Raw genomic sequence first — 25,263 nt, 5'->3', positions numbered from 1 at the left:
TTTATGCTTTCTATGATTTGGGATAAATTCTAGAGGTGAAGTTGACTGGACTTGCTAATAGTTTGAGTGTTGTAGGTAAGGGGAAAAGAGCATCAAGAATGACTGTGTCTGGCTGGAGCAACTGGTATTGCTGTTTAATAAAATAGGGAAGACTAGAAGAGTAGCATGCCCAGGGAGTAGTACACTATATATACTATGTGTAGTAGTGCACCAGTACACTGATTTCCTCCTAAGAACAGCTATTGTTTGTATTGCTTATTTTAACCTCGACTCTATCTAGTCACCTTTATTACATAATGTATTTATGTCTTGTTTCCGTAAGTTACTAGTTCCTAACATGTTTTGTGTACTTCCTTCAAAGTTCATTACATTTTTAGATAAGTTAGAAACCTGAAAACTTATATAAGTAGTCATTTTAGTCAGGGGAAAACATCATTAATAAAACCAAGGTCTTAGAATTGAATCCTACATAAGCTGGTTAGCTGTGCTTTCTTCTACAAACACAAAAATATACTTCCAACCCTATTCTGTTGTGTTGAAATATAAATTGGTAAGAAAAGGAAGCTGAGTGAGGAGGCATTCCAATAACATAAACGTAATATCATTACTCAGCAATCGAAGGGCAGACGGGACTTAGAGTGTTTTACTAATGGTAGGTACACAGAATATGATCTTTGTTCATAAATTATCTAACACTTTATTTTAAAATCCATAATTTGTGTTCACTTAAAAAGAGGCTGATTTGAAATTTTCTATGATTTATAATTTCAAAGTAAAATAATATAATACAGACTATAGAAAGAATAAATTTAGACTATGAGAACTGTCATTAAGAATCATAAAGTAGGCCAGACACAGTGGCTCATGCCTGTAATCCCAGCACTTTGGGAGGCTGAGGGAGGTGGATCACTGGAGGTCAGGAGTTGGAGAACAACCTGGTCAACATGGTGAAACCCTGTCTGTACTGAAAATACAAAAATGAACTGGGCGTGGTGGTGCACTCCTGTAATCCTGGCTACAGGGGAGGCTGAGGAAGGAGAATCGCCTGAACCTGGGAGGCGTAAGTTGTAGTGAGCCGAGATCACTCCACTGCACTCCAGCCTGGACAACAGAGTGAGACTCTGTCTCAAAAAATATATATATAAAGTATTCTAGGAACATCTATTAAAAAATAAACAATAACACGAAATTCTATGGCTTAAAAAGATAAGCTAGGAAGTGGACAGTAAATATTTAAAATTCTGCTCAGTTACAATAAGTTTAGCTTAAGTTATTTACCATTTATACTTGCAAGTAATGAAATATATTACTTTTAAAAATATGCTAGTCTTGCCCAGGTACAGTGGCTCACGCCTGTAATCCCAGCACCTTGGGAGGCTGAGGTGGGCAGATGACCAGAGGTCAGGAGTTTGAGACCAGCCTGGCTAACATGGTGAAACCCCATTTCTACTAAAAATACAAAAAATTAGCAGGGCATAGTGGTGCACGCCTGTAATCCCAGCTACTGAGGAGGCTGAGGCAGAAGAATCGCTTGAACCTGATAGGCGGAGGTTGCAGTGAGCCGAAATCGCGCCATTGCACTTCAGCTTGGGCAACAAGAGCAAATCTCCATCTCAAAAAAAAAAAATAAAATAAAATAAAAAATAAAAAAGCTACTCTTAAAAAAAAAAATTTATAATTTTTTTTCTCGCCTTCTTTCAGATATGCTAGAAATTTAAAAGTACTCCTTTTTCATATCTTCATTCCTCAAATTTCTCTAAGAGTGTGTTTTACTTCTCACTCTTAGATTTTTCTTTTCTCTCTTTTTATACCAGTTCTACTTGAGATTTTTAAATTTTCATGTTACTGAAAAGTAGAGATTTAAGTTAAGAATGGGTGTGGTGGTTTACACCTATAATCCCACACTTTGGGAGGCCAAGGAGGACCGCCTGAAGCCAGGAGTTTGAGACCAGCCTGGACAACATGGTGAGACCCTGACTCTATGGGGGAAAGAAATGTAGATGGATCAGTTGTATGCACCTGTGGTCCCAACAGGAAGCTGAGGCAGGAGGATGGCTTGAGCCCAGGAACTCAAGGCTGCAGTGAACTAGGATCATGCCACTGCACTCCAGTGTGGGTGACACAGTGAGACTCTGTCTCTACACAAGACTAGATTAATTTTCAGTTGAGATTACTAATGGCCTAGATTCTGGCTACAGCACCATCTTGTGATCTGAACTTTCTGTAGATTTAACTAGAAAGCATTTCTCCTAGAAAGATTTAGCATAAAGTTGTAACAAGGTAGCAGAAAAGCCACATAAATCAAGATTAATAGAAGTAGTAAACAGTTTCCTATTATTTTAGAAAATAAATGAATTTACCATTTAAGAATCTGGAGAAAAGCAAATATTCCTTCAGGAAAGGAAAACATTTGACCCTTCTATTATTCCAATTATAAACAGACTTAGAATCAAAGACTTGCTTTGGTGGGATCACAGACTTGCTTTAATTATCTGCTTGTATAACATAAAAATAATTCTAAACATGTAATATGGTGCTCGGAATATTTTATAAATATCCAGCAAGCTCTTTAGTATTAGATATCAAGAAAGCATTGATTTTGATGTGATTGAGGTGTATGAGAAACAGTGAAAAGAAACAAAGGTGAAAAATAGGAAAATCCAAAAGGAAAAGTTTATTTAACATAAAAAGACAAATCTCAATCTTTTGAGGCCTTTCCTTATTCTAAGAACTACCCATATGGTGGAAAAAAACATTAAAACTTGCAATTTGGCATCTCTATGTATCAGTACAACTCAGTAAGGCAAGTATTACCAAACCAAATATATTTTTAAATATATGAGTTAACTGGGGCTTAAAGATGTTCAGTGAAATGCCCTAGGGTCAAATCCTTACTAAAGAGGAGCAATGAGGACTAGAAACGTCAGCCTTCTCAGTCATAGCCCAGGGCTCTCTTCATTGTGCAGGGCTGTCTACCAGTAATATTAATATATGCTTCCTAGTGGTATAAGAAAAATGTCCAATGAAAGCCTTTTTCTGTGATAAATATGCCATTTTTATACAATAATGTCCATATTTAATTATTCTGCATTAAGACAGTCATTTCTTAAAGTATATTCTCTAAGTGAATTACAATCTTAACCCCCTAAATCCTTGCATTTTAATAATTATGGGGCCGGGCGCAGTGGCTCATGCCTGTAATCCCAGCACTTTGGGGGGCCGAGGCTGGCAGATCATGAGGTCAAGAGATTGAGACCATTCTGGCTAACATGGTGAAACTCCATCTCTACTAAAAATACAAAAAAATGGCCAGGCGTGGTGGCACGCACCTGTAGTCCCAGCTACTCGGGAGACTGAGGCAGGGGAAGTGCCTGAACCCGGGAGGTGGAGGCTGCAGTGAGCCAAGATGGCACCACTGCACTGCAGCCTGGGAGACAGTGAGACTCTGTCTCAAATAAATAAATAAATAAATAAATAAATAAATAATAAAAAAACTGTACAAAAAGATGTATCCACAACTTAATTAGACCCAGATGTTAGGGTCAAATAACATGTTTTTAAGAAAAATAGAGGGAAAAAAATAACACATTCTGCTTTGTAATATACTTTAAACCATTCCATTAACTGTAGATTATTTGTAAATGACTTTTTATCATTTCCATTAAGATAGAATGAAATATAGCCCCACCAAACAACAGATGAATAACAGTTTCTATTCCATATAAACACTTGAACATTTTCATATATAAACAACTTAACAGAATTAGTTTAAACATTTCACTATCTTTTTTTGGTATCCATTAACCAGTTAATTGTCACAGGAAGGGTAAAAAGGAAGGGGCAAAAAGAAAAACTAATGCCTACCTTATGTCAAATATAGATACATTAATTTCTTCACATATTACTGTAAAATCGTGATAATTTTGCTGTTGTAATATATACATCATTTCTTTTAACTTACAAATTCAGAAAAATAAACAATTTCATTTTTAAAAACTAACCTGTCTACTTCATCTCGAGCCACAATATCACCTTTCTTTAAGGCTTTTATAGCAAACATCTCATTTGTGTGTTTATATTCAGCTAAAAGCACCTGAAATAAAAATAAAATTATTATTTTCCACTTGAGTTATTAATGTTGTAGATATTCCAAAAAATTCCAAAAAGATTACCTTTCCAAAATGTCCTCTTCCCAAGACAGCACAACACCTGAAATCTTGTAGATTAAACTGAAACCTTTGCTGAGATCTGAAAAGAGAAACGTCAATTAATAATAAGACAATTGAGTATGGTACCAAACATGTAGTAGCAAAACTTGGTATATATTCTTTACCTTTTATCCTCAAGTTCTTGAATACCACTATATTCTAGGCCTGACTGAGGAGTATCAGGCTTGTATTCAGATTGAGATTTTGGAAGTATACTATTTCTGTCATTCTCAATATCAAAAACAGTCTCTGAATCCTGTAAAATATTAAATACACATTAAACCATAGAAACACCCAGAAAACAACTTATTTCGTAATGATAAAATTAAGGAAAAACATTTCAAAAGTCAATATAAATGTTGGAGTGAAAAGTAAAATTCAGATATTCATTCTTTAAAATTTCTTTTTTCTTTCTTTAGAGGTGGGTCTCACTATGTTTCCCTAGAGAGCTCTTGAATTCCTGGCCTCAAGCAATCCTCCTACCTCAGCCTCCCAACTAGCTGGAGCCATTACTTTTATATTAAACTTATCTAAAAAATTCAAAAAACTGGGCTGGGCGCGGTGGCTCATGCCTGTAATCCTAGCACTTTGGGAGGCCAAGGCGGGCGGCTCACCTGAGGTCAGGAGTTCGTGACCAGCCTCACCAACATGGAGAAACCCCATCTCTACTAAAAATACAAAACTAGCCGGCATGGTGGTGCATGCCTGTAATCCCAGCTACTTGGGAGGCTGAGGCAGGGGAATCACTTGAACCCAGGAGGAAGAGGTTGCAGTGAGCCAAGATCATGCCATTGCACTCCAGCTCTTTAACAAGAGCAAAACTCCATCTTAAAACCAAACCAAACCAAACCAAAACAAAACCAAAACAACAAAAAACTAACACATTATTATGTATGTTAATCAAGTTAGAAGAAGAATAGTATTTCAGGCAGTATGTCGTGTAGTATCAACCACACTCCTATGTTACCTCTAGCTTAAGCAGCCTATTCTATCTCTTCTGGACCATGAGCATCCAGAGGCTAACGACAATTTCATGCCAACATTAAGAAGTTGGTTATCTCCTATCAACTCAGTCTAATTTAGCTGAGACTAGACCATAAGAAACACAAATTCAGCTGGGCGCAGTGGCTCATGACTGTAATCCCAGCACTTTGGAAGGCAGAGGCGGGCAGATCACCCGAGGTCAGGACCAGCCTGACCAATATGATGAAACCCCATCTCTACTAAAAATACAAAAATTAGCCGGTCATGGTGGCATGTGCCTGTAACCCCAGTTACTTGGGAGGCTGTGATAGGAGAATCGCTTGCAGGAGGATCCCTTGAACCCGGGAGGCAGAGGCTGCAGTAAGCCAAGATCATGCCATTGCATTCTAGCCTGAGCAACAAGGATGAAACTCCGTCTCAAAAAACAAAAACAAAAAACAAACAAACAAAAATTCACACATTCACAGTGGCAATTTTAAATGGAAAGACACGCCTTATTCGCTATGATGCTTTCACTGCTAATTCATTCGGTGAAAAGGAATTATGCAAGGTTTAAAATGGCTTGCCTGTCTTGGTGTATCCAAAACTCTTAATTCAGAAGATTCATCTATTTCTCCAAGGGACGAAGCTCGTGGTGGGGCTGGAGGAGGTTCAGGCTCAAGATCAAAGTCCAATTTGGTTACTGTAGAATCACTTATAGAAGATAAAGTAACTCACCAAAACAGTAATAGAAAGTCTGTATTTTAAACTACTTTAAAATTAAAGCAAACAATTTACTTTTTAAGTACACAGAACACTACTTTCAAAATACTACTTGGGGAAAAAAACAAGACTCAGTACACCTGCTATAATCAGTATGTAAGAATGTCCCAATAACTTTGCATAAGATATGCTTAAAATCTCAGACACATACCTAGCTGGAGGTGCTAGTTCAGGGATGCGTACATCAACCACTGGCACTGTAGTAGGCACAGGAGCTTGAGGGCTGAAGGTGCCAGAATGATTTACTGTAGGAATAGCTCTTCTTACTAGCCTTCCCCAAGTGGCAATATTAATATTCATTTGAGGAGCTCTGAGAAATGTTTTGCCTGTAGATATTGAAAATAACAAAAATAGAACAAATAATTTATGTATAACCAAAAGTCATAATTTAAAAATTCTTACTCATTAGTTTATAATCTATGAAGAACAAACCAAATTTGTCACTTAAAAAAACTAGTTTTTTACTATTTGCTAGTAAAGGCTGGTGCAAAATAGCATAAGTAGTTTTAAAAATAAATAGGTAAGAATTTTTTTTTTCTCTTTAAGTCTAGAAGTAATATGTGGTTAAGGTTTTAAAAATAAATCTTATCTTTTACAGATATAAACTATAATATTTATGAATAAATCAGTAGGATGTCTGGGTTTGCTTCAAATTTGAGAAAGTAGTGAGAGGATGGCATATGGATATAATAAAATGAGTTGACTATTGTTGAAGCTGGATGATTGTACATTCCACTAGTCTCTTCACTTGTGGATACATTTAAAATATTCCTTAATAAGAAATTAGAAATAAATGAATAAACAACAACAAAAAAACACAGATGGCTATTGCTTTTTAAATGGTAATTAGATGTTTAAGAAAATATCAAAATGCTATGTATTTGATTGTTAGTAATTACCTTGTTGCTTTGAAAAAATTTTCTTTTGTCTTTGAAGTTTTGGTCTTCTTTCAATAACTGGATTAAAAAAGGTAACCTGCAGTGAAGAAAATTCAAGTTGACATGAAAATAGCATTGGATTTATGGTTCATGAAATCCACTAAACTTATAAAATTTGAAAGCTTAAGAGAATCTTAGTTATAGTTTAGTTCAGCCCCTCATTTTCTAGATGACAAAAAAGACATAGGAAGAATAATTGGTTTGTCTCAAGGTTACATACCTATTCAGTGGCATAGCTCAGCCAAAACTCAAGTCATCTGTCTCTCAGCCTAACACTCTTTCCATTTCTATATTATGCTGCCTACATACGTAATTTCAATTGCAGTTATGCACATTAATAAAATACATTTATTACCTCTGCAAATAAAGTACCCTGTGGTTCCAAATAGAGACACATGCCATGCCGTTGGTTGTCTAAAAAATCTTCTAACCTCAGAAATTTTACAGCACACAGAGACCGCCAATCACGCCAATAAACTGAAATTTCCAGTTCACGTGACTAGGATAATTAAAAAAAATAATAAAGAAAACAGAAAAGACATCATTGGACACACACTTGAATAAAATATCACAAATATGAAATACAAATACAATAAACAAAAATTACACACACAAAGGTCACACTGTTTTAAAGAGGTTTGTAATGTTTCTCAACTGTATATTACTTTATCAAACTTACACATTTTAATTCAAAGGAAAAAAACTTACATTGTGACATTTTCCAGCTAAGGTATTCCTAAAGTATACTTAAAGAATACACAACTGGGAATAACCAGTACAGATGAATAACCACCAAAACTTCTTCTCTTACAGCTTCAATCTTTTGGATTTCCCTCCTCTGTTTGTCATCATGTGCTATGTTACTACCCCAATGCTTGCTTGCTTCAAATAACTCATTTGAAACCTTTTTATTTCTTTGTCTCATTGCTGAGTCAGAAAAAGTTCTGCAAATAGCATTTATTCTGTACTTACAATGTGCCACATATTGTGCTAATAAGCACTTTAAGAATATTAGGTCATTTAATTTTCAAAAGAATACCACTGGGTAGCAAGACCCATTTTGCGTATGTAGGGCAGAAAGGGGAAATTCAGACCAAGCTTTATACAGAAAGATATTTACTTATTATAACAATAAAACATAATTTAAAAAGCAAATTAGCAAAAGAAAAAGAAAAAAAAAAGCAAAATAGCAAGAATTTGAATGTTCAAAAACCAGGGACAAGTCAATTATACCAAAGCTATATGAGAGAATACACAGTAGACATTGAAAATGCTCATGTGGGGAAATACATTTAAGGTTTTAATAATCAGTGTTTAAATGCACCTGTAGAACATAGTTCCTAAGCTGGGGTCAATTCATATACTGACCACTACCTATATGTTTTAATGAATATATATTTTAATCATAAAGTACTGGACTTTTCTATTATTTTGTTTTTTAGGCTTATGTACACCATCCACAAAAACAGATAAATGTTTCTCCTTTTAAGGCTCTACAAAGCAGTAAATTACTTACTTTATATAACAAATTTTAATTTATAAACTTATGCATCTTATTATGTAAAGTCTTGGTATATAGAGTAAAAAAAATCTATTGACCTTAAATTATAAATCTAGTTGATGCTAATGAATACAAAAAACACCTATAAAAAATGCAACATGAAAAGAAATGAATCAAAACACAATGTGCCAGAGGGTTTTATAGCCAAACAGGAAACCAATTAGAAAAATACATCTATGGCAGTGAGAATGTGATCTCAGGGACTCCCACCTCATTTCTTCTCTCTGACTCATAATTAATATGGGAGATAATTGTCATGAAAGAAGTATGAGGGGAATATAATTATTTTAAGACTAGCAAATGGCATACAGAAGGGATGGGGTAGTAAGGCTGTAATATTCTATTCAAGTTAGAAGTGTTAAGTATTTTGGAAGCAGCTATTTTGGGAAATAAACTGGAAGAATCATGTCAGAATTGGTAATTTAGACTCCATTTTTTTAGATTGGAGGAAGAGAGGTCTACTTTCTCCTGCCTTCTTCCACTGTTGCAAGGAAGACTCGTTGTGAATCAGGAAGATGCAAGATGCACATATGCTAGAGACAGAATTAGTACTTGTTAAAAGTTCTTATTACACTTTTACACTGGCTGAAATGGTAAGATTTTGTCTTACTGTGAATAAGAGAAGATCCAGTCACCTCATTTGCTATTTATTACAGACACTCTGGTAAAACTAACATATTGACTAATTTCTCTTTCCTCTGTATCTTCCTTCCATGCTTCAAACTAAAGTACATTTCAGGCTGGGCAAGGTGGCTTATGCCTGTAATCCCAGGACTTTGGGAGGCTGAGGCAGGTGAATTACTTGAGGTCAGGAGTTCGAGACTAGCCTGGTCAACATGGTGAGACCCCATTTCTGCTAGCCAGGTGTGGTGCCATGTGCCTGAGGTCCCCACCTCTTGGGAGGCTAAGGCATGAGAATCACTTAAACCCGGGAGGCAGAGGTTGCAGTGAGTCAAGATCATGCCACCACACTCCAGCCTGGGCAACACAGTGAGATCCTGTCTCAGAAAAATCAAAATTAAAATGATCTGAGATTTAGGATAAGTCACCTCATAGACCTTAAGCTAGCTTTCCTAGAATTATACATTGAAGTTTTATGTAGAAAGTAGAAAAGTTCCTCTTCAAAGCTCATCTTGGGTTAAAAATAAAAGACACTAGGAATAATTGCTCCTTACTCTAAAGCCTCCTATCAACTATTAGTTCTTACACTTTAGCCCAGTTAGTTGCTTTGGCTTACTCAGGCATGTCTGGGCAGGCCCAGGCAAGTCTTAGCTCATAGCTTATGCCCCTTCCTTATTTGAAAATGTTGTTGCTTCCTTAAACCTTTCATAAGCAACTTCCTCTTCCTCTTTGTTCTCCTTTGCACTTACCTATTTAGGAAAGTTTTAGGTTATTAGCAAATCGGTAATCAGTTTAAGACTGTGAGGTCCAGCTCCAGCCAACGGATGCAGGACACAGCAGTGAGGACGACTCAAATGCATAAGGCATATATATGTATGTCTGCTTTTCCTTTGTTCTGGTGTGCTCTCGCCATTGTCCCATCTGCGAGGGGCACTCTTTCTGTAGAAAGTAAAGATTGCCTTGCTGAGAGATCCTTTGTCTCCGTACTGAGTTTTCTTCACGGCACCGATTATCTGTTTCTAACATTTTACATATAAAGCTCTTCACTTTTTGTTACTTTGCACTGTTCCCAGTGAGTGATACTTTCTTCAAAACTTAAGTGGGAGAGTGGCTGTGATCTAGAGATATTTTATGTCAGTACTCCATCACTTGTGTCCAATCCCACTTTAAATCCTAACATCCAGCATGGTTTGAATAAGTAAACTAGTCACATGGTATCTGAAAAACAAGGTACCATATAGATAGACTGAAGCTTCTACATAAGATGTCACTGATGTTTACAATTTACTTATTTTTTGTTTTTTGTTTCATTCGCTGCCCAGGCTAGAGTGTAATGATGCAATCTCAGCTCACTGCAATCTCCGCCTCCCAGGTTCAAGTGATTCTCCTGCCTCAGCCTCCCAAGTAGCTGAGATTACAGGGACCCGCCACCACACATGGCTAATTTTTGTATTTTTAGTAGAGATTGGGTTTCACCATGTAGGCTAGGCTGGTCTCAAACTCCTGACCTCAGGTGATCCACCCGCCTTGGCCTCCCAAAGTGCTGGGATTACAGGTGTGAGCCACTGTGCCCGGCCCAATGTTTAGAATTTAAAACGCAAGTGTGATTGCTGGTATGCTGGCAATTTTCTAGATGAAGCAGGTCAGTTCTATAAGGCAAGGGCGTGCTGTTAGATAATTTCAAAGTCTAGGACCAACAATATTCTAGACGGAGTGAAACGACCACCAAAAAAAGCTGAGCAGTATGAGTTGAGACAGGTACTGTCCCAACTTGTGTTTCATTTTGTCTTATTATGAATTGAATCTAGGATCAAAAAGAAAACTGCTTGGTGTAGACCTAAGGAATCTGCGTGTCTTATCTGAAGTCTAAGATCTGAAAGTAAACAAAAAAAGGTAAGAGACACACTGCATCAGCCTTATGTGTGGTGGAAAGCAACAAATTAAAACGTGTTGCAACTGAAAAAAGAACAGTACACATCTATCACAAAAGAATTAGCACAAAGAATGCTGAGGTTCCCAAATTGTTCGCTGAGGAGCCCTGGGGTGCCAGAGAGTATTTTCACTTTTCATAGGAAATACAGCAACATCTATGGGACACTGTGAGAACTACTAGCACAAGGCAGTTCATAGTTTCAACATTAGAATACTCCATATTTCTTCCGGTGATGTCATATCTTTGCTAAGGTGGGTTTTCAATAATAATAAAAAGCAACTTCCTATGAGGAATCATTGTGGAAGAAGAGATGAGAGTGCAGTTATCCTTATGATCCCAAGGTTTGGGAAGTTACATAGTGAGAACAGGTAGACATGTCCCATTAGTTAATTTTAAGTATGTACTAATGGAATAAAAATACTATGTTTTCGCTCAGTATTTGTGTTTTTCAAAAACATCTGTTTTAAGACTTAAATACTAACTAGTAAGCACTTCTTAATATATGGAACTGTTGGGTATTTCTTTAGGTCTAGGGACACATTGCAGAAACATTACAAAGACACTGAGGACACTGAACTGAGAAAGTTTAGGAACTTTTTAGAAGTAATGGAGACCTGGGCTCTACTACTGAAATGAAAAGGGCAAAAGAAGAAAATGTGAACCAGGCTCCACTGCCAAAAAGAAAAGAAAGCTCAAAAAAGCTTTCTGTTGCCACTTAAAAAGAGAATAAACTCAATGCCTGGAAAACTCAAGAGCTGAAGAAAGGTCAGATTTCTGCAAACGTGTACACGAGAGATGATACTCACTGGTCTTCAATGTGCTTCTGAGGACAACATAGGCTTTGGAAATTTATCAGTTAGGGTCCTAGCAGCATGCAGATAGTACACTGGAAGAGTTTAAGCAAAGAGTTTTTAAAATTGGCTACTTATGGAGATGTGATAAAAGTTAAACCAACAAGGAATGAAAAGAATCTGAGGACAAGCAACAGTAGAAATCCATTATCACTCTTAGCCTGAAGGGGCAAGAGGAATTATTAATCGTTGCCAGAATCTGATTTAGACTAAATTTTAAAAAAGGAACTATCCAACAGGAGTTGTGGCCATAGATGAATGCTGTTATGAAAAGCAAGGCAAGGCAAGGAAGGAGAAAGGGAAATACACACCGCGACTTTCCTTTCCTCCTGCTCTTGCATGTCCTAACAGTGTATCTCATCATTCTAAGTCATAGCCAAGTAATTTGAGTAAACTTGGTAGTCATCAGCCCACAAACAGGGTAGGAAGCGAAGGAAGGAGACTGGAATCCACTGGGGAAAAAGAGAAAACCACCACCTCAAGAAACAATAATATATGTTTTCAGTTCAGCAGTCCAATGAGAGTGATTCTCCAGCTGGAACAAATGTTTGACAAAAAGAGGGAAACTTTGGGATCATTTGGGAGGATGAGAAATACAGAGAGAAGAGTAGGAGACAGAGATAATGGAGAATATAAGGCCATGATCTTGCCAGGAAAAGTCGGCCTGCTATAGATGTGGGTTACTGCCTCTGCTCCCTTTATAGGAAAGACACAAATAACTATGATAGAAACTACTATGCTGTATCAACTATGCACAACTGCTTCCTATGTCAATCCACACCATATAACAAGTTCCAAAAACTCCTAATTATTCCAAACCTATTGTATACTTTTCTGCCTCCATGTCTTTATATATATAGTTTCTATTTCTAATCTTTTATCTTATTCTCCAACTCAAACATATATTGTTATATAAGATTTTCCTACTATTCTTTCCCCCATACCAGTCCAAATTTTCTCTTCTCATCAAGGGCAAGTTAAACATCCATCTCTTCTACAAAGGCATCCTTTAAATCCAGCCCACATTTTTCCCCCAAGGTTTTTTAGATGCAGCTATCTTTTTATGTATCCTTGTAGGAACTTATGTTTTCAAATCTGAGGACTCATGGTTGTCATCATTCTGGAAATTACTGGCTACTATTCCTTCAGACATGGCCTCTGCCCCATTCCTTCTAATCCCTACTTCTGGAACTCCACTCCACGTGTTAGTCATTCTTAGTTTATCCTTCGTGTTTCTTAATCTTTCTTTCATATTTTTCATCTCTTTGTCTTTTTGTGTTGTATTCTGGGCAACTTCTTTAGCTCTTTCAGGCCACTAACTCTCTCTTCTTTTCTTTAACTATGCTCTTAGTTTTCCATTTCAGAAGTTTTATTTCCTATTTTTTTAGTTCTACTTGGTTCTCTTTGTCATCAGCATCAACAATCTAACAATAATGGTCAATAATGTTTCATTTCCACCTTTCCCCCATAATTATTTGAAGCAAATTTCAGACATCTATAATTTCATTTTATTTATTTATTTTAAAACTCTGCTTAGTCTTTTTGGCTCATCACCCATCCTTTGCTCATGTTTTCAAATTCTTCTATTCTTTAAATACTATAATCATTTAAATATTTAAACACAAACTTTAAAATATTTTATATTATACATTTAATAATCCCAATATCTGCTTCTGCTTGGTCATGGTGGCTATATCCTCATATATTTTAAAATTTTGGATGCAAGCTCATGTTGGTAGAATTATTATTCCCTAAGCTTCTGAAATACAATGTAACAGTTTTTTATTTTGTCTCAAACAATTTATTTTTAACCTACCAGGCCTTAGGGTCCTTTATGCAAGGAATACCTATGGCGCTTTTGCATTCTTTTGCATTTCTTTTTAAACATTTTTCTTAAAATTTCATTATTTTTTAAAATTGTTTTCTTTTTTGTTTGCATTTATTTATAGAATAGAGATAAGGTCTCGCTGTGTTGCCCAGGCTAGTCTCAAACCAGGTGTTTGGTCTCAAACACCTGATCTAGTGATCTGCCCACTTCAGCCTCCCAAAGTGCTGGGTTTACATGCATGAGCCGCCACAACCGGCCCACATGCAGCTTTAAATTGGTTACTTTAGTGTCTCATTCTTAAGAAAGCCATGGATGGCCACACATTTGCCCAAATATACAATATGACAAACAGAGATCTTAAAAGAGATCTCAGTAGTATAGACAATTCAAGAAAAAAATTTAAAACATATTCTCAGTTTTAAGAGACGATATTATCTCCATGAGAGAAAAACAGGGTGTTTTGCAAAAACTAAAGAACAAAAATGAACTTTTAAAAATTAAAAATATGACATCAAATGTAAATTTTTCAGTTGTAAAAATTTCCTAGAAAGTGGAAAAAAAGACAGAGAAACCACAGACAAAAGAAAATCACAGGATTAATCTAAGAGGTTTAATTATGAAGAGAAAACACTAAAAATGGAGATGACAAAATTATCAAATAAATAAGTCAAGGAAATTTATTGGATCGGAAACAAATAAGCTTTCAAACTGAAAGTGCCAAACAATATCCACCAAAAAGAATGAAAGATACCCTAGTAAGATATACTACTGTGAAATTTCAGAATACCAGGGAAAAAAAGATAAAATCTTAAAAGTTTTTAGAGATCTAGCAGATCTAACAGATCATGATCAAATACTAAAAATCAAGGGAGACACAGAATTCTTGACTATAATACTGAGGCTAAATAATAATTACACAATTCAAAATTAATGAAAGTAATTTCCAACCTATTAGGTTGATGCAAAAGTTATCGTGGTTTTTGCAATAGAAAGTAATAGCAAAACCACTATTACTTTTGCAGCAACCTAATAGAATTCTGTACCCCAGGTATGATAGTAGAATATACATATTTTCAGACATATATCATCTCTAAAACTTTATTTCATTCACCCTTTTCTCAGCATGAAAATGGAGGATATGATTCACCAACACGAGGAAGTAAAGCAAGAAGATAGAGTGATCTAAGACTTAAGTGATCCAATGTAGAAGAGAGTTCTGAAGACGACAGTAAAACAAAGTCTCAAGATGAAAGCTGTGTAGCAAGTATTTAAATTGGAGCAGAAAGATGTAAGGCCCTAGAAAGGATGTTTCTAATGGGGAAGAAATGTGGACTAACAGATAACCAAGCATACCTGCTTACATACAGTTGTTTTAGAGTCCTTCTGGAGCTTTTGGGGATAAATAATAGGCATGCAGAAAACTAAGCAAAACAAAACAAAGAGGTATTTAGTGGCCCTAAGGGGAGGAAAGGTATTAAAAAGGAAATATAATCACAGTACAGAACATGGTTCATCTATGGACAATCTTTATAGTTATAATAAACACTAGATTATTGATTTAACATAATTATTTGGGAGAATGAGAATAGGAGTGTGGTGGTTTAAAAGTTAAATTCCAACCTTCTTTCATGTAGTGAGTCAAAAATTTCTGAAAATTAGAAACCAATAAATGAAAAGTCTCTTGGGTTCTTATAATCTTATTTTGTTGTTATTATTATTATTATTATTATTTTATTTTTGAGATGGAGTCTCGCTCTATCGCCCGGGGCTGGAGTGCAGTGGCCGGATCTCAGCTCACTGCAAGCTCCACCTCCCGGGTTCCCGCCATTCTCCTGCCTCAGCCTCCTGAGTAGCTGGGACTACAGGCGCCTGCCACCTCGCCCGGCTAGTTTTTTGTATTTTTTAGTAGAGACAGGGTTTCACCGTGTTAGCCAGGATGGTCTCGATCTCCTGACCTCGTGATCCGCCCGTCTCGGCCTCCCAAAGTGCTGGGATTACAGGCTTGTGCCACTGCGCCCGGCCTGTTATTATTATTATTATTTTGAGATGGAGTCTTGCTCTGTCACCCAGGCTGGAGTGCAGCGGTGTGATCTCGGCTCACTGCAACCTCCGCCTCTGGGGTTCAAGCAGAGCCTAAGCCTCAGTCTCCGAAGTAGCTGGGATTACAGGCATCTGCCACCGCACCCAGCTAATTTTTGTATTTTTAATAGAGATAGGGTTTCACTATATTGGTCAGGCTGGTCTTTAACTCCTGAGCTCAGGTGACCCGCTTGCCTCGGCCTCCCCAAAGTGCTGGGATTACAGGCATGAGCTACTGCACACAGCTAACTTCTTAAAATCTTGTTATTTACCTCACCTTGCCCTTTTACTCCTGTCATCATACTGTCATACCAGGAACTATAATCCTTTCACAATCTCAACTGTCTGCATACTTCTCTCTGAACATTATCTCCTAACATTCTAGTTCACTCTAATACCTCAACATCCACTGATACAACAATCCCACTGTTAGTCCCAATCCATGAATCCTACCACCTTTTCACTTGTCCTAACTGCTTTGATACTCTCTTCCCTCCTTTCCCAGTGATCCGTCAACATTTTCTATAGCTCTGCTCTTAACGACACTGAAATCTGTTAAAATTGTTCTAAGTTTTGTTTCTAAGGACAGGGCTCTTCTCTGTTTCTAATATTGATAAAGAACTTTTACTATTATGTTAGTAAAGTTACTCTAAAGGAAAGGTGCAAAAAGTTAAGTAACATTTTGTCTTTTATTTCAATCTCTCATGGGAGTTTAAGCTTTTTATAACAGGAAGGCTGAGGGAATTCAGGGAAAATGAAACATTGCATAGCTACAAGAAAATATAAAAGAGTAACCCGACAGAATAGAAAGAACACAGAGCTGGTAGTCAGTAGACTTCATTAAAAATCCTGGATTAGGCCAGGCACGGTCTCAAGAGTGTAATTGGATTAGGCCAGGCTCAAGAGTGTAATCCCAGCACTTTGGGAGGCCGAAGTGGGCGGACCACCTGAGGTCAGGAGTTCAAGACCAACCCGACCAACATGGAGAAACCCCATTTCTCCTAAAAATACAAAATTAGACAGGAGTGGTGCATGCCTGTAATCCCAGCTACTCGGGAGGCTGAGGCAGGAGAAGTGCTTGAACCTGGGAGGTAGAGGTAGAGATGAGCCGAGATTGCGTCATTGCACTCCAGCCTGGGCAACAAGAGCAAAACTCCATTTCTACAACGAGGAAAAAAAAAAAAAATCCTGGATTATACCCTAGACTAGTTATTTAGCCTGAGGGCCAAAATTTCCTTAGTTTGTAAAATGGAGCTAAATTATACCAACAATTTAAAAATGTTTTTTCTAATAGCAAAATCCAAATGATATTTTACATAAAATCCCAAAACAACAACAAAAAAGACTGTGTTGCCTCTTGAGACAACTCTGCAGAACACTGAAGCTCCACAGAACATAATTTGAATTTTTCTAGATCATTCTAGATCTAGATCATTTCTAGAACTATCCTACAAGTCTAAAAAAAACTATGAATTTTTTATCTCGAAACATTACAGACAACTTAGTTCTGGAATGCCATAGAAGACAAAGTTGACATATGAGACAAAATGCTGGAAACAAACATGTCAGTTTAAAGCAATATTTCCTATAAATTTTTTCTTCTTTTTTTACTAAGGCCGCTTGAAATGTTTCTATTGGTACATGTTTTTATAAACATTTTCTATAAATAGTCTATAAATATAAGGGATAAAAGAATAGAAAGCACATGAAAATGTAAAATATCCTATGTAAACAGAAGGAGCTATTTTAATAGGGAATGTGGTCTCTGCCAAGGAAAAGTTTATAATCAAATTAGGGGTAAGAAACAGCCTATCAAGAACCTAGAGGATCTGCTTAACATGCACAGTGTCTTCCAAGTTTTAAAAGGAGCATTACTCCAAAGTGAGAAAAATGCCTGATGCCATTGAGGCGAAAAACATTTTTAGGTGAACAATACGATGGTAGGTAAAGAACAAACAATAGTTATCACAGTCTTTTATTGTTCTAAGCTTGTAGTTTAGGTAATTTAAAACCATATTATCTATTCCAGGCACTCATCATCTTCTGCTGTCTCCTCCTCTGTGCTACTGTTATCTTTCTATCTCATTCAAATCATCAGACAGAAAAAGAGCAACCATTTAAAAGTTAAGACACTGAAGGTCTAGTACCAGTCCTGAAATTTATTGGTATGTAACTAACCTGGATCCTGGTTTCCTCAACTACAAAATAATGGTAAGATTCTGAATTACTTGTAATTTATCTTTTCAATATAAAACTTTATTAACAATAACCTTTTCATAAGAAAAATCTCCTAGTCATTTTCCTTCTAATAACAATTCTTTAAGTTTCCTTTTTATATTACTCGATAATTACCTTAAATAGGCTCTGAAATGAAAGAAAATGACATTAGTTAGTTAGTTCAACCAGTTAGTTCTCCATTCTCAAATCCCCTTTCATTATATTCAAATTCACAGCCATACTTCAAACCCTAGGCTAAAAGAAAGAATACCCCTGAATGGCTTAAATGTACCAGGCAATGCAAGGTATTTTACATACAGTACCCTGGTTTTTCATTGTAACAGTTCTGTGAGTATTACATTCTTAACTCCACTTTAGAGTTGGTAACACATTGAATGCTTTTAAAATGTTTTGGGGATTACCGTTCTAGCCACTACTTTTAAAATTGGGAAATAATTAAAATTTAATGCTTTCCCAGTTTTAAAAGTAGAGCCTTAGAATAGTAAACATTTTCCCCAAACATTTTCACAGCATACATTGTTAAGCATCGTAAATTTGCTTTCATTAACATAATTAATTTTTAGAATAACATATACCATCAACCTAAATACCAAATAATAAAAAAGTTTAGTATCTTTTATTTAGTTTTTAGATAAAATTACGATTATGTAATTTTCCTCTCACAATCCAATGAATGGATTTGAATTTAAAAGTTATCACTATGCATTTAAATCTACTGTGGACCAAGTTAACCTCTGTTGGGTTCTATGGCCACAGACTGAATTCTAGTTATTCAAATTATTCTTGAAAGACACTGAAACACATAGAAGGCTGGGTGACCAAGCCTAATAGCTCATTTCAAATATAGCTTGAGTAAGATATCCTACACATGGTGAGCCAGAAGAATCGCCTTAGTTGTTAGACAGCGCATTATTAAAATCACCTATATGCTTCAATATTACACCTTACTGATCTTTCAGGTTGCTATGAATGAAACATTTTCAAATTACTACACAAATGAAAGATCCTACAGCTATCTGATATTCATCTCTATATTAAGGTAGACTTTATAACTCATTGAATAAGAAATATAAAAAACAACTTAAGTCCTATTTTTATTCTTGTTAAGAATACAACTTGTTGAAACCTTCTAAAAAATATAACTCACATTTAAAATGAATTATAATATAATTAATATTCAAGTAAAAATGTTAGTCCTCTTACCCTGTCTAGTTCCAGTGTAAACTTCTGGTCCCATGACTGATTGGAAATGGGTTTCCAGCTAGTTTGGCCAACCACAGTATTATCAAGCTTCAAAACAGCACAGACATCATCTGTAATTAAAATTTACAAACTTGCTTAAAAACTTTAAACCTTTATAAAAAACAGAAGTACTGCTGTTTAATTAGCAATAAAAGTCTTAAGACCCTTTGAAAATAAAGTTTTTCATAATCAATATTAAAACTTTTGAATCTTAAATGGCTAGTTTTATATATACCTACACTCCTACTAGACACTCTCAAATTGTTTGTGTTTGACAAAAACACAAATAGTGACTGCTATCTCTTTTGTTTACATTGGCATGTGACTGAAAGAACAGATAAATAGTTGTTTGCCACACTGTGTTTGTGTGAATATCAATCAGTTTTTCTTTCTCTATCTGATATTTACAGAGCTTGCTGCCTTAAACAATTCTCTATTTTCACATTTTTCTTAAAGCCTCTCTCTATACACAGGAAAGCACAGGCAAATTCACTTTTGTATTCTATGGTAGGTTGAACTGTCACATGCTTTTCCCCTGTTATATATCTATATGTAGTTTATGCTTATACTTCAGAATTTCTCCCCAGTGCTTTCCAAATCTCTTGCATTTTACTCTCCTCGAACGACACCCCTACCATCCCCCATCTCAGTGGACTACCAGGCTATTATCTCAGTAAACACATCTGGATCAGCAGTTAGATTACCAAAATTTCAATGTTACTATTAAGGTGTCAATAAACCATTAAAAGAATCAAGGCTGGAGATGGTGGCTCACACCTACAATCCTAGCACTTTGGGAGGCTGAGGGAGAAGGAAAGCTAGAGTCCCTGAGTTTGAGACCAGCCTGGGAAACATAGTGAGACCCTGTCTCTAAAAAACAAAAAAATAGCCAGGCATGGTGGCACGTGTCTATAGTCCCAGCTACTTAGGATGCTGAGGTAGGAGGATCACTTAAGCCCAGGAGGCTGAGGCTGCAGTGAGACATGATTGTATCACTGCACCTAGCCTGGGCAACAGCAAAACGCTGTATCAAAAAATAAAGAAAAATAAAGGAATCAAGATATGATTCTACAAGAAGAACCAGTCTCATAGCTTCTGTACACCTTCAGTTTGGCATCAGAGTGATGCTCAATAGTTCATTCTTCCAAAAGAACTGATGTTATTTGTCATTCAGTTTTCTAATGTATTTTTAACAAAATAGAATGTGTTGCCTTTTTGTTTTCTGTCATCAAAGGTTTTAATATTTTAAAATAAAATTATAAAAACCATAATTTTAAAGTGTTTTGTCCAACTTGAACACTTCATATTCTTCTCTATCCCCATTCAGAAATCCCTTCTATAAGCACTTTAGTTTGTTACACGATTTTTAAAAATCTGGTTACTGAACTGGACAAGTCATCGGTTTTTAGAAGATTTCGACTACTTCCGCTTTTACTTTTACTCGTTCTGCTCATGAAAGATGATCTGGTTTCACTTGGACTCCAACCAGGCAGTGCAACTGATGTTGCTTTTGACCGTCCAGGGACATTCTCTAGGATATCTTGGCAGCCCATAAGACGAACTTCCAAAGTACCTGTTAGCATACATAAATATCAAATAAGAACATCAATCCTTAATCCATGGAATCCTTAATCTAAATCTGTTACCTATTCAAAAAAAGAAAAAAAAAATCTGGTAACAAAAACTCTTCTCCCAGAGGATTTGTGAGGTAGTTATCATCTTTCCTATTTTAATTAGAGAAACCATTACAAATTCCTTAGACAATTAGAAGAAATTTTATAGAAAAGAACAGCACCTTCTGGCTGTGCACGGTAGCTCTCTTGCCTATAATCCTAGCACTTCGGGAGGCCGAAGTGGGTGGACTGCCTAAATTTAGGAGTTTGAGACCAGCCTGGGCAACATGGTTAAGACTCTGTCTCTACTAAAAATACAAAAAATAGCTGGATGCGGCAGTGTGCGCCTGTAGTCCCAGCTACCCAGAAGGCTGAGGCACGAGAAGTGCTTGAACCCAGGAGGCAGAGGTTGCAGTGAGCCGAGATTGCGCCACTGTATTCCACCAAGACTCTCTCTCCAAAAAAAAAAAAAAAAAAAAAAAAGGAACAGCATCTCCCAAAAGCTGTCTGTCTGTAGGGCATAAAACAAAACAAGTTACATAAACTATGTTGGTAGAGGTATGGGAGGAGAAACATAAAGCTAAATAATATGCCATTAAAATGGCACATGAAAATTGGAAATAAGGAAGTCTCACTATGTGAAAAGGAACTACGTTTAATAGTTAACACAGAAAAGAACTTTACAAGGTTTTTGATTAACTAAATAAATTTGTGTTCTATTTGATGTAAAATGACATTATCTTTCCATTCTGTTAGTTTAATTAGCCAAAAAATTATGGGTTGTAATTAAGCATAAAATAACTTCAATCTATTAGGCAAAAATATACTAAAGATGTTCAAAATGAAAACGCAGAACTATGTTAGGTCCTCTGGATATATGGCTTTGTCATTATATGGGCTAGACACAATATACTAGAATTTAAATAATGCTTCAGTATTAACATTTTAGATACTGTACACTAAATAACATTTTAGGAGGAGTATTTCTGGTAAAAGTTGTTCCATTAATTTAAATAACTACTTAATTTTACTTAAAGTTTTAAATTGTTTTTAATAATACTGAAGTACTTATATATTTCTGTCCAGGTAAGTAACAAAGCTTCCCAATCCAAAATACAAAAAAAAAAAAAAAAAAATCAGACAAAATATATGAAAAAAAGGGTTAAAGACACTGGACATCAGGCAATGAAGAATAGTGATCCCCCAGAGACAGGAAACAAATGAGATGAGCCCTAAGATTGCTCCAGCTTACTGTCTTAAGAGTTTCTAGGACACAGCGCAGAGAGGGGGGAAACTCAGGGGAGCCAAGTTGAAGAAACAGAAATGAGAGTACAAGGAAACCAAAGCAGCTAGAGTCCACAAGGCAGAATAAAGGAGAGAGCTGTTCATAGAAAAGAACTCCTGAGATGGTCAGAGGGTTTTCAAGTATTCATCAAAGTACTAATCAGTTGGCTGGGCGCGGTGGCTCATGCCTGTAATCCCAGCACTTTGGGAGGGTGAGGCGGGCGGATCATGAGGTCAGGAGATCGAGACCATCCTGGCTAACACGGTGAAACTCCGTCTCTACTAAAAATACAAAAAACTAGCCGGGCGTGGTGGTGTGCGCCTGTAGTCCCAGCTACTTGGAGGCTGAGGCAGGAGAATGGTGTGAACCCGGGAGGCGGAGCTTGCAGTGAGCCGAGATGCGCCACTGCACTCCAGCCTGGGCAACAAAGCGAGACTCCGTCTCAAAAAAAAAAAAAAAGTACTAATCAGCACCTGCCTATGAAGAAAATACCTGAGGCAGGGTAAAGAACCAACTGAAAAAGTTAGAAAGAACAATACTCAGTGCATAAAGGCAGGAATAGTGTTTGCTACCACCAACCAGGCTTGAAAATCTCAACTCATGAGGTACTGAAGAAAATCTCCAAAAGAGTCTTGCCCCAGCAGTAGAGAATAATTACTCCTAAACTAAATGATTTCACATAACAAATCTTTAAAGCAGTACCCAAAAGGGCCATATTGTTTCCAAGTAACTGTGTCCTAGTACAAAGCTCAAGAATATTTATAGAAATACAAAAATATTCAGCATCTAACAAGGGGAAATTCAAAATGTCTGCCATTTACTCAAAGATTCCCAGCTGTATTTGTTTTCTACGGTTGCGCTACAAATTATTACAAGCTTAGTGGCTTAACTGACATAAATGTTAGGATTAAAAGGCAAGGACATCAAAACAGTCAATCTACTGAAAATGTGGCACAGACACATGGAAGAAATGAAAAAGACCTAAACCAAATTTCTAGTGATTAAAAAATGGCAATATCTGAGATTAAAAAAAAAATACACTGGATGGGACTGCAGGCAGATTAAACATTGCAAAAGAAAGAGTATTGTTCTTGGAGACATAGCAAAGAAATGATCAAAAATAGAAGACACTAAGGAAAGATGGGAATAAAAAAAGAACAGAGCATATATTAACTGTGAGTTTAATTTCAAGTGGCCATATATGTGTAATTGAAATTTCTCATGAAGAGAGAGCAGAAAGAATTGGAGACACAAAATGTATTAGAAAAAAAAAAAAAAGGCCATGAATTCTCCACATTTGATGAAAACTATAAACCCAAGAAGTATCCAAGAAGTTCAATGAACACTAAACAAAAGAAACAGAAGCAAGCCATACTAAAGCACACCATAATCCAATTTCTCCAAACCAGTCGTGAACAAAAAACACTAAAAGTAGCCAGAAAAAATCATGTTACATAGAGAGGAACAAAGATTAAGATGGCAGGAGATCTCTTATGCAAAACAATGAAGGCAAGACCATACACTTAACATATGTATAGTTTCTGTATGTCAATTACTCCTCAATAAAACTGCCCTATAAACTGGATACTGATGATGGTGAAATAGGCATGTATATTTACTATAAAAAAAACTTTGTATATTTAAAATGAGTGAATTCTATGGTATGTAAACTATATCTCAATAAGGCTATTAACATTGGGAGGTGGAGTGTCAATAATGTTTTGTTAGACTGTGGAAATCTTATCTTATTCTATAGTGATAACACATTAAGTAGAATATCATTTTGAGTTCAAAAAATTTGTTGTGTTTCTTGTTTTGTTGTTGTTAAACTGGCAAATTTAGCTAATTTCCACTGCAAATGCTCAGCTGTAAAATGCATCCTGGGGAAACTGAAAACATCTGGCTACTACTTCAAACTATGGTAGCTTATTAAATATTTTAGTAATTTCAATATATCAGAACACGACAATGCTCAACACCTGCTTTCATTTAGGAAAAAAAATCTAGAGGGAGATCTTTATTAAACATCTAGAAGTTTCTTTATGAGGTGACACAATTGCATATACACACATTAGAAATAGTTTAAAACTACATTCATAAAGCACAATATGAAATTTTTAAAACAAGCAAATCCAAGAAGTAAATGTTGGTATTCAGAAGTAATAACTATGAATTGCATTAGAACAAGTAAATGCTTTAACATTTTTCTTTCAGCTTTCTGGAAAACTATTTTATACCTATTTCACTAATTTGGTATTTCATCATGGTATGATTAGGCAACTTTTAAAAAATTCTGTAGAAATATCCTCTTATAAAAACTAGTGAATTTCTCAAAACGTGAAGCAAAAAAAAAAAAAAAAAAAAATCAACTTTACCTTATTTGAAGTAGCAACAAATTTGCAAATTTCAGTAGTATAATCATGCAACCACAAAAGAAAACGGAGTATGAGATGAACCACAAATAACAGCATGCAGTGAAAACTTCAGAACAGCAAATGCTCTTACTATTCATCCATGTTCATCTTTCGTCATGTGTAGTCTTCTATTAATGTCAGTACTACTTCTCTCCCTAGTTACTTAAAATTTAGTTTATGGTCCAGTAGAAGCTTAAATAATTTTTTAAAAAAATGTCTTAAGAATTGAGCGAGACTCTGTCGCAAAAAAAAAAAAAAAATACTTCTTTTTTGGTTGGTGACTTATATAACTTTGAGTAAAGTTTAGTAATGGAATGACAAACAGGGGAAGAAGGAACTGAAAAGAGGGAACAGGAGACTAGAAAAGGAAAACAATTCCAGTCAGCTCCAGCTGAGTTTCTAAAATGTGACTTTATTACTTTTCTAGAAATATGGTTAATTTCCAAATATTTGACAACCATATTTTAATCAATGGGTCATTCAGAAGTGCTTATCAACAATGTGTTCAGCATTGAGCCAAAGGTGGTGAAACTTAGTAGACAGTAAGTACAGTCCTTGCCTGAAGTACAGTCCCTGCCTAATTGTCAGATACTATTTACCAAATACTTGTCGAATGTATCAAATATCCAGTGCTGGAGGCGAGGATATTATGTAGGTAGACTTGTTCTTTACAGGTCTATATTCCAGTTTTGATTTAAAAATACAT

At 35.9% G+C, this 25,263-nt stretch overlaps 1 protein-coding gene across 8 annotated transcripts in view; it reads right to left on the bottom strand.

Annotated features, from left to right (window-relative positions):
- Positions 1 to 25,263, bottom strand: part of PKN2 (protein kinase N2) — a 162,154-nt gene that overhangs the window by 24,739 nt on the left and 112,152 nt on the right. For 4 of the 8 annotated variants that reach the window (XM_033225491.1, XM_033225497.1, XM_033225498.1 and 1 more), the window contains exons 7-15: positions 20,633 to 20,818; positions 19,207 to 19,316; positions 7,248 to 7,391; positions 6,854 to 6,929; positions 6,106 to 6,280; positions 5,759 to 5,885; positions 4,334 to 4,464; positions 4,173 to 4,248; positions 4,002 to 4,093 (exon numbers count right to left, since the gene is read on the bottom strand). In XM_033225491.1, the coding sequence (XP_033081382.1) occupies positions 4,002 to 4,093; positions 4,173 to 4,248; positions 4,334 to 4,464; positions 5,759 to 5,885; positions 6,106 to 6,280; positions 6,854 to 6,929; positions 7,248 to 7,391; positions 19,207 to 19,316; positions 20,633 to 20,818 (1,117 nt within the window). The remainder of the gene's footprint in view (positions 1 to 4,001; positions 4,094 to 4,172; positions 4,249 to 4,333; positions 4,465 to 5,758; positions 5,886 to 6,105; positions 6,281 to 6,853; positions 6,930 to 7,247; positions 7,392 to 19,206; positions 19,317 to 20,632; positions 20,819 to 25,263) is intronic. The other 4 variants (XM_033225493.1, XM_033225494.1, XM_033225496.1 and 1 more) reach the window with 4 other exon arrangements.

The sequence above is a fragment of the Trachypithecus francoisi genome, unplaced genomic scaffold (genome assembly GCF_009764315.1).
Source record: "Trachypithecus francoisi isolate TF-2019V2 unplaced genomic scaffold, Tfra_2.0 Lachesis_group12, whole genome shotgun sequence".
Taxonomy (NCBI): Eukaryota; Metazoa; Chordata; class Mammalia; order Primates; family Cercopithecidae; genus Trachypithecus; species Trachypithecus francoisi.
This window is presented reverse-complemented; position numbering and strand designations above follow the sequence as displayed.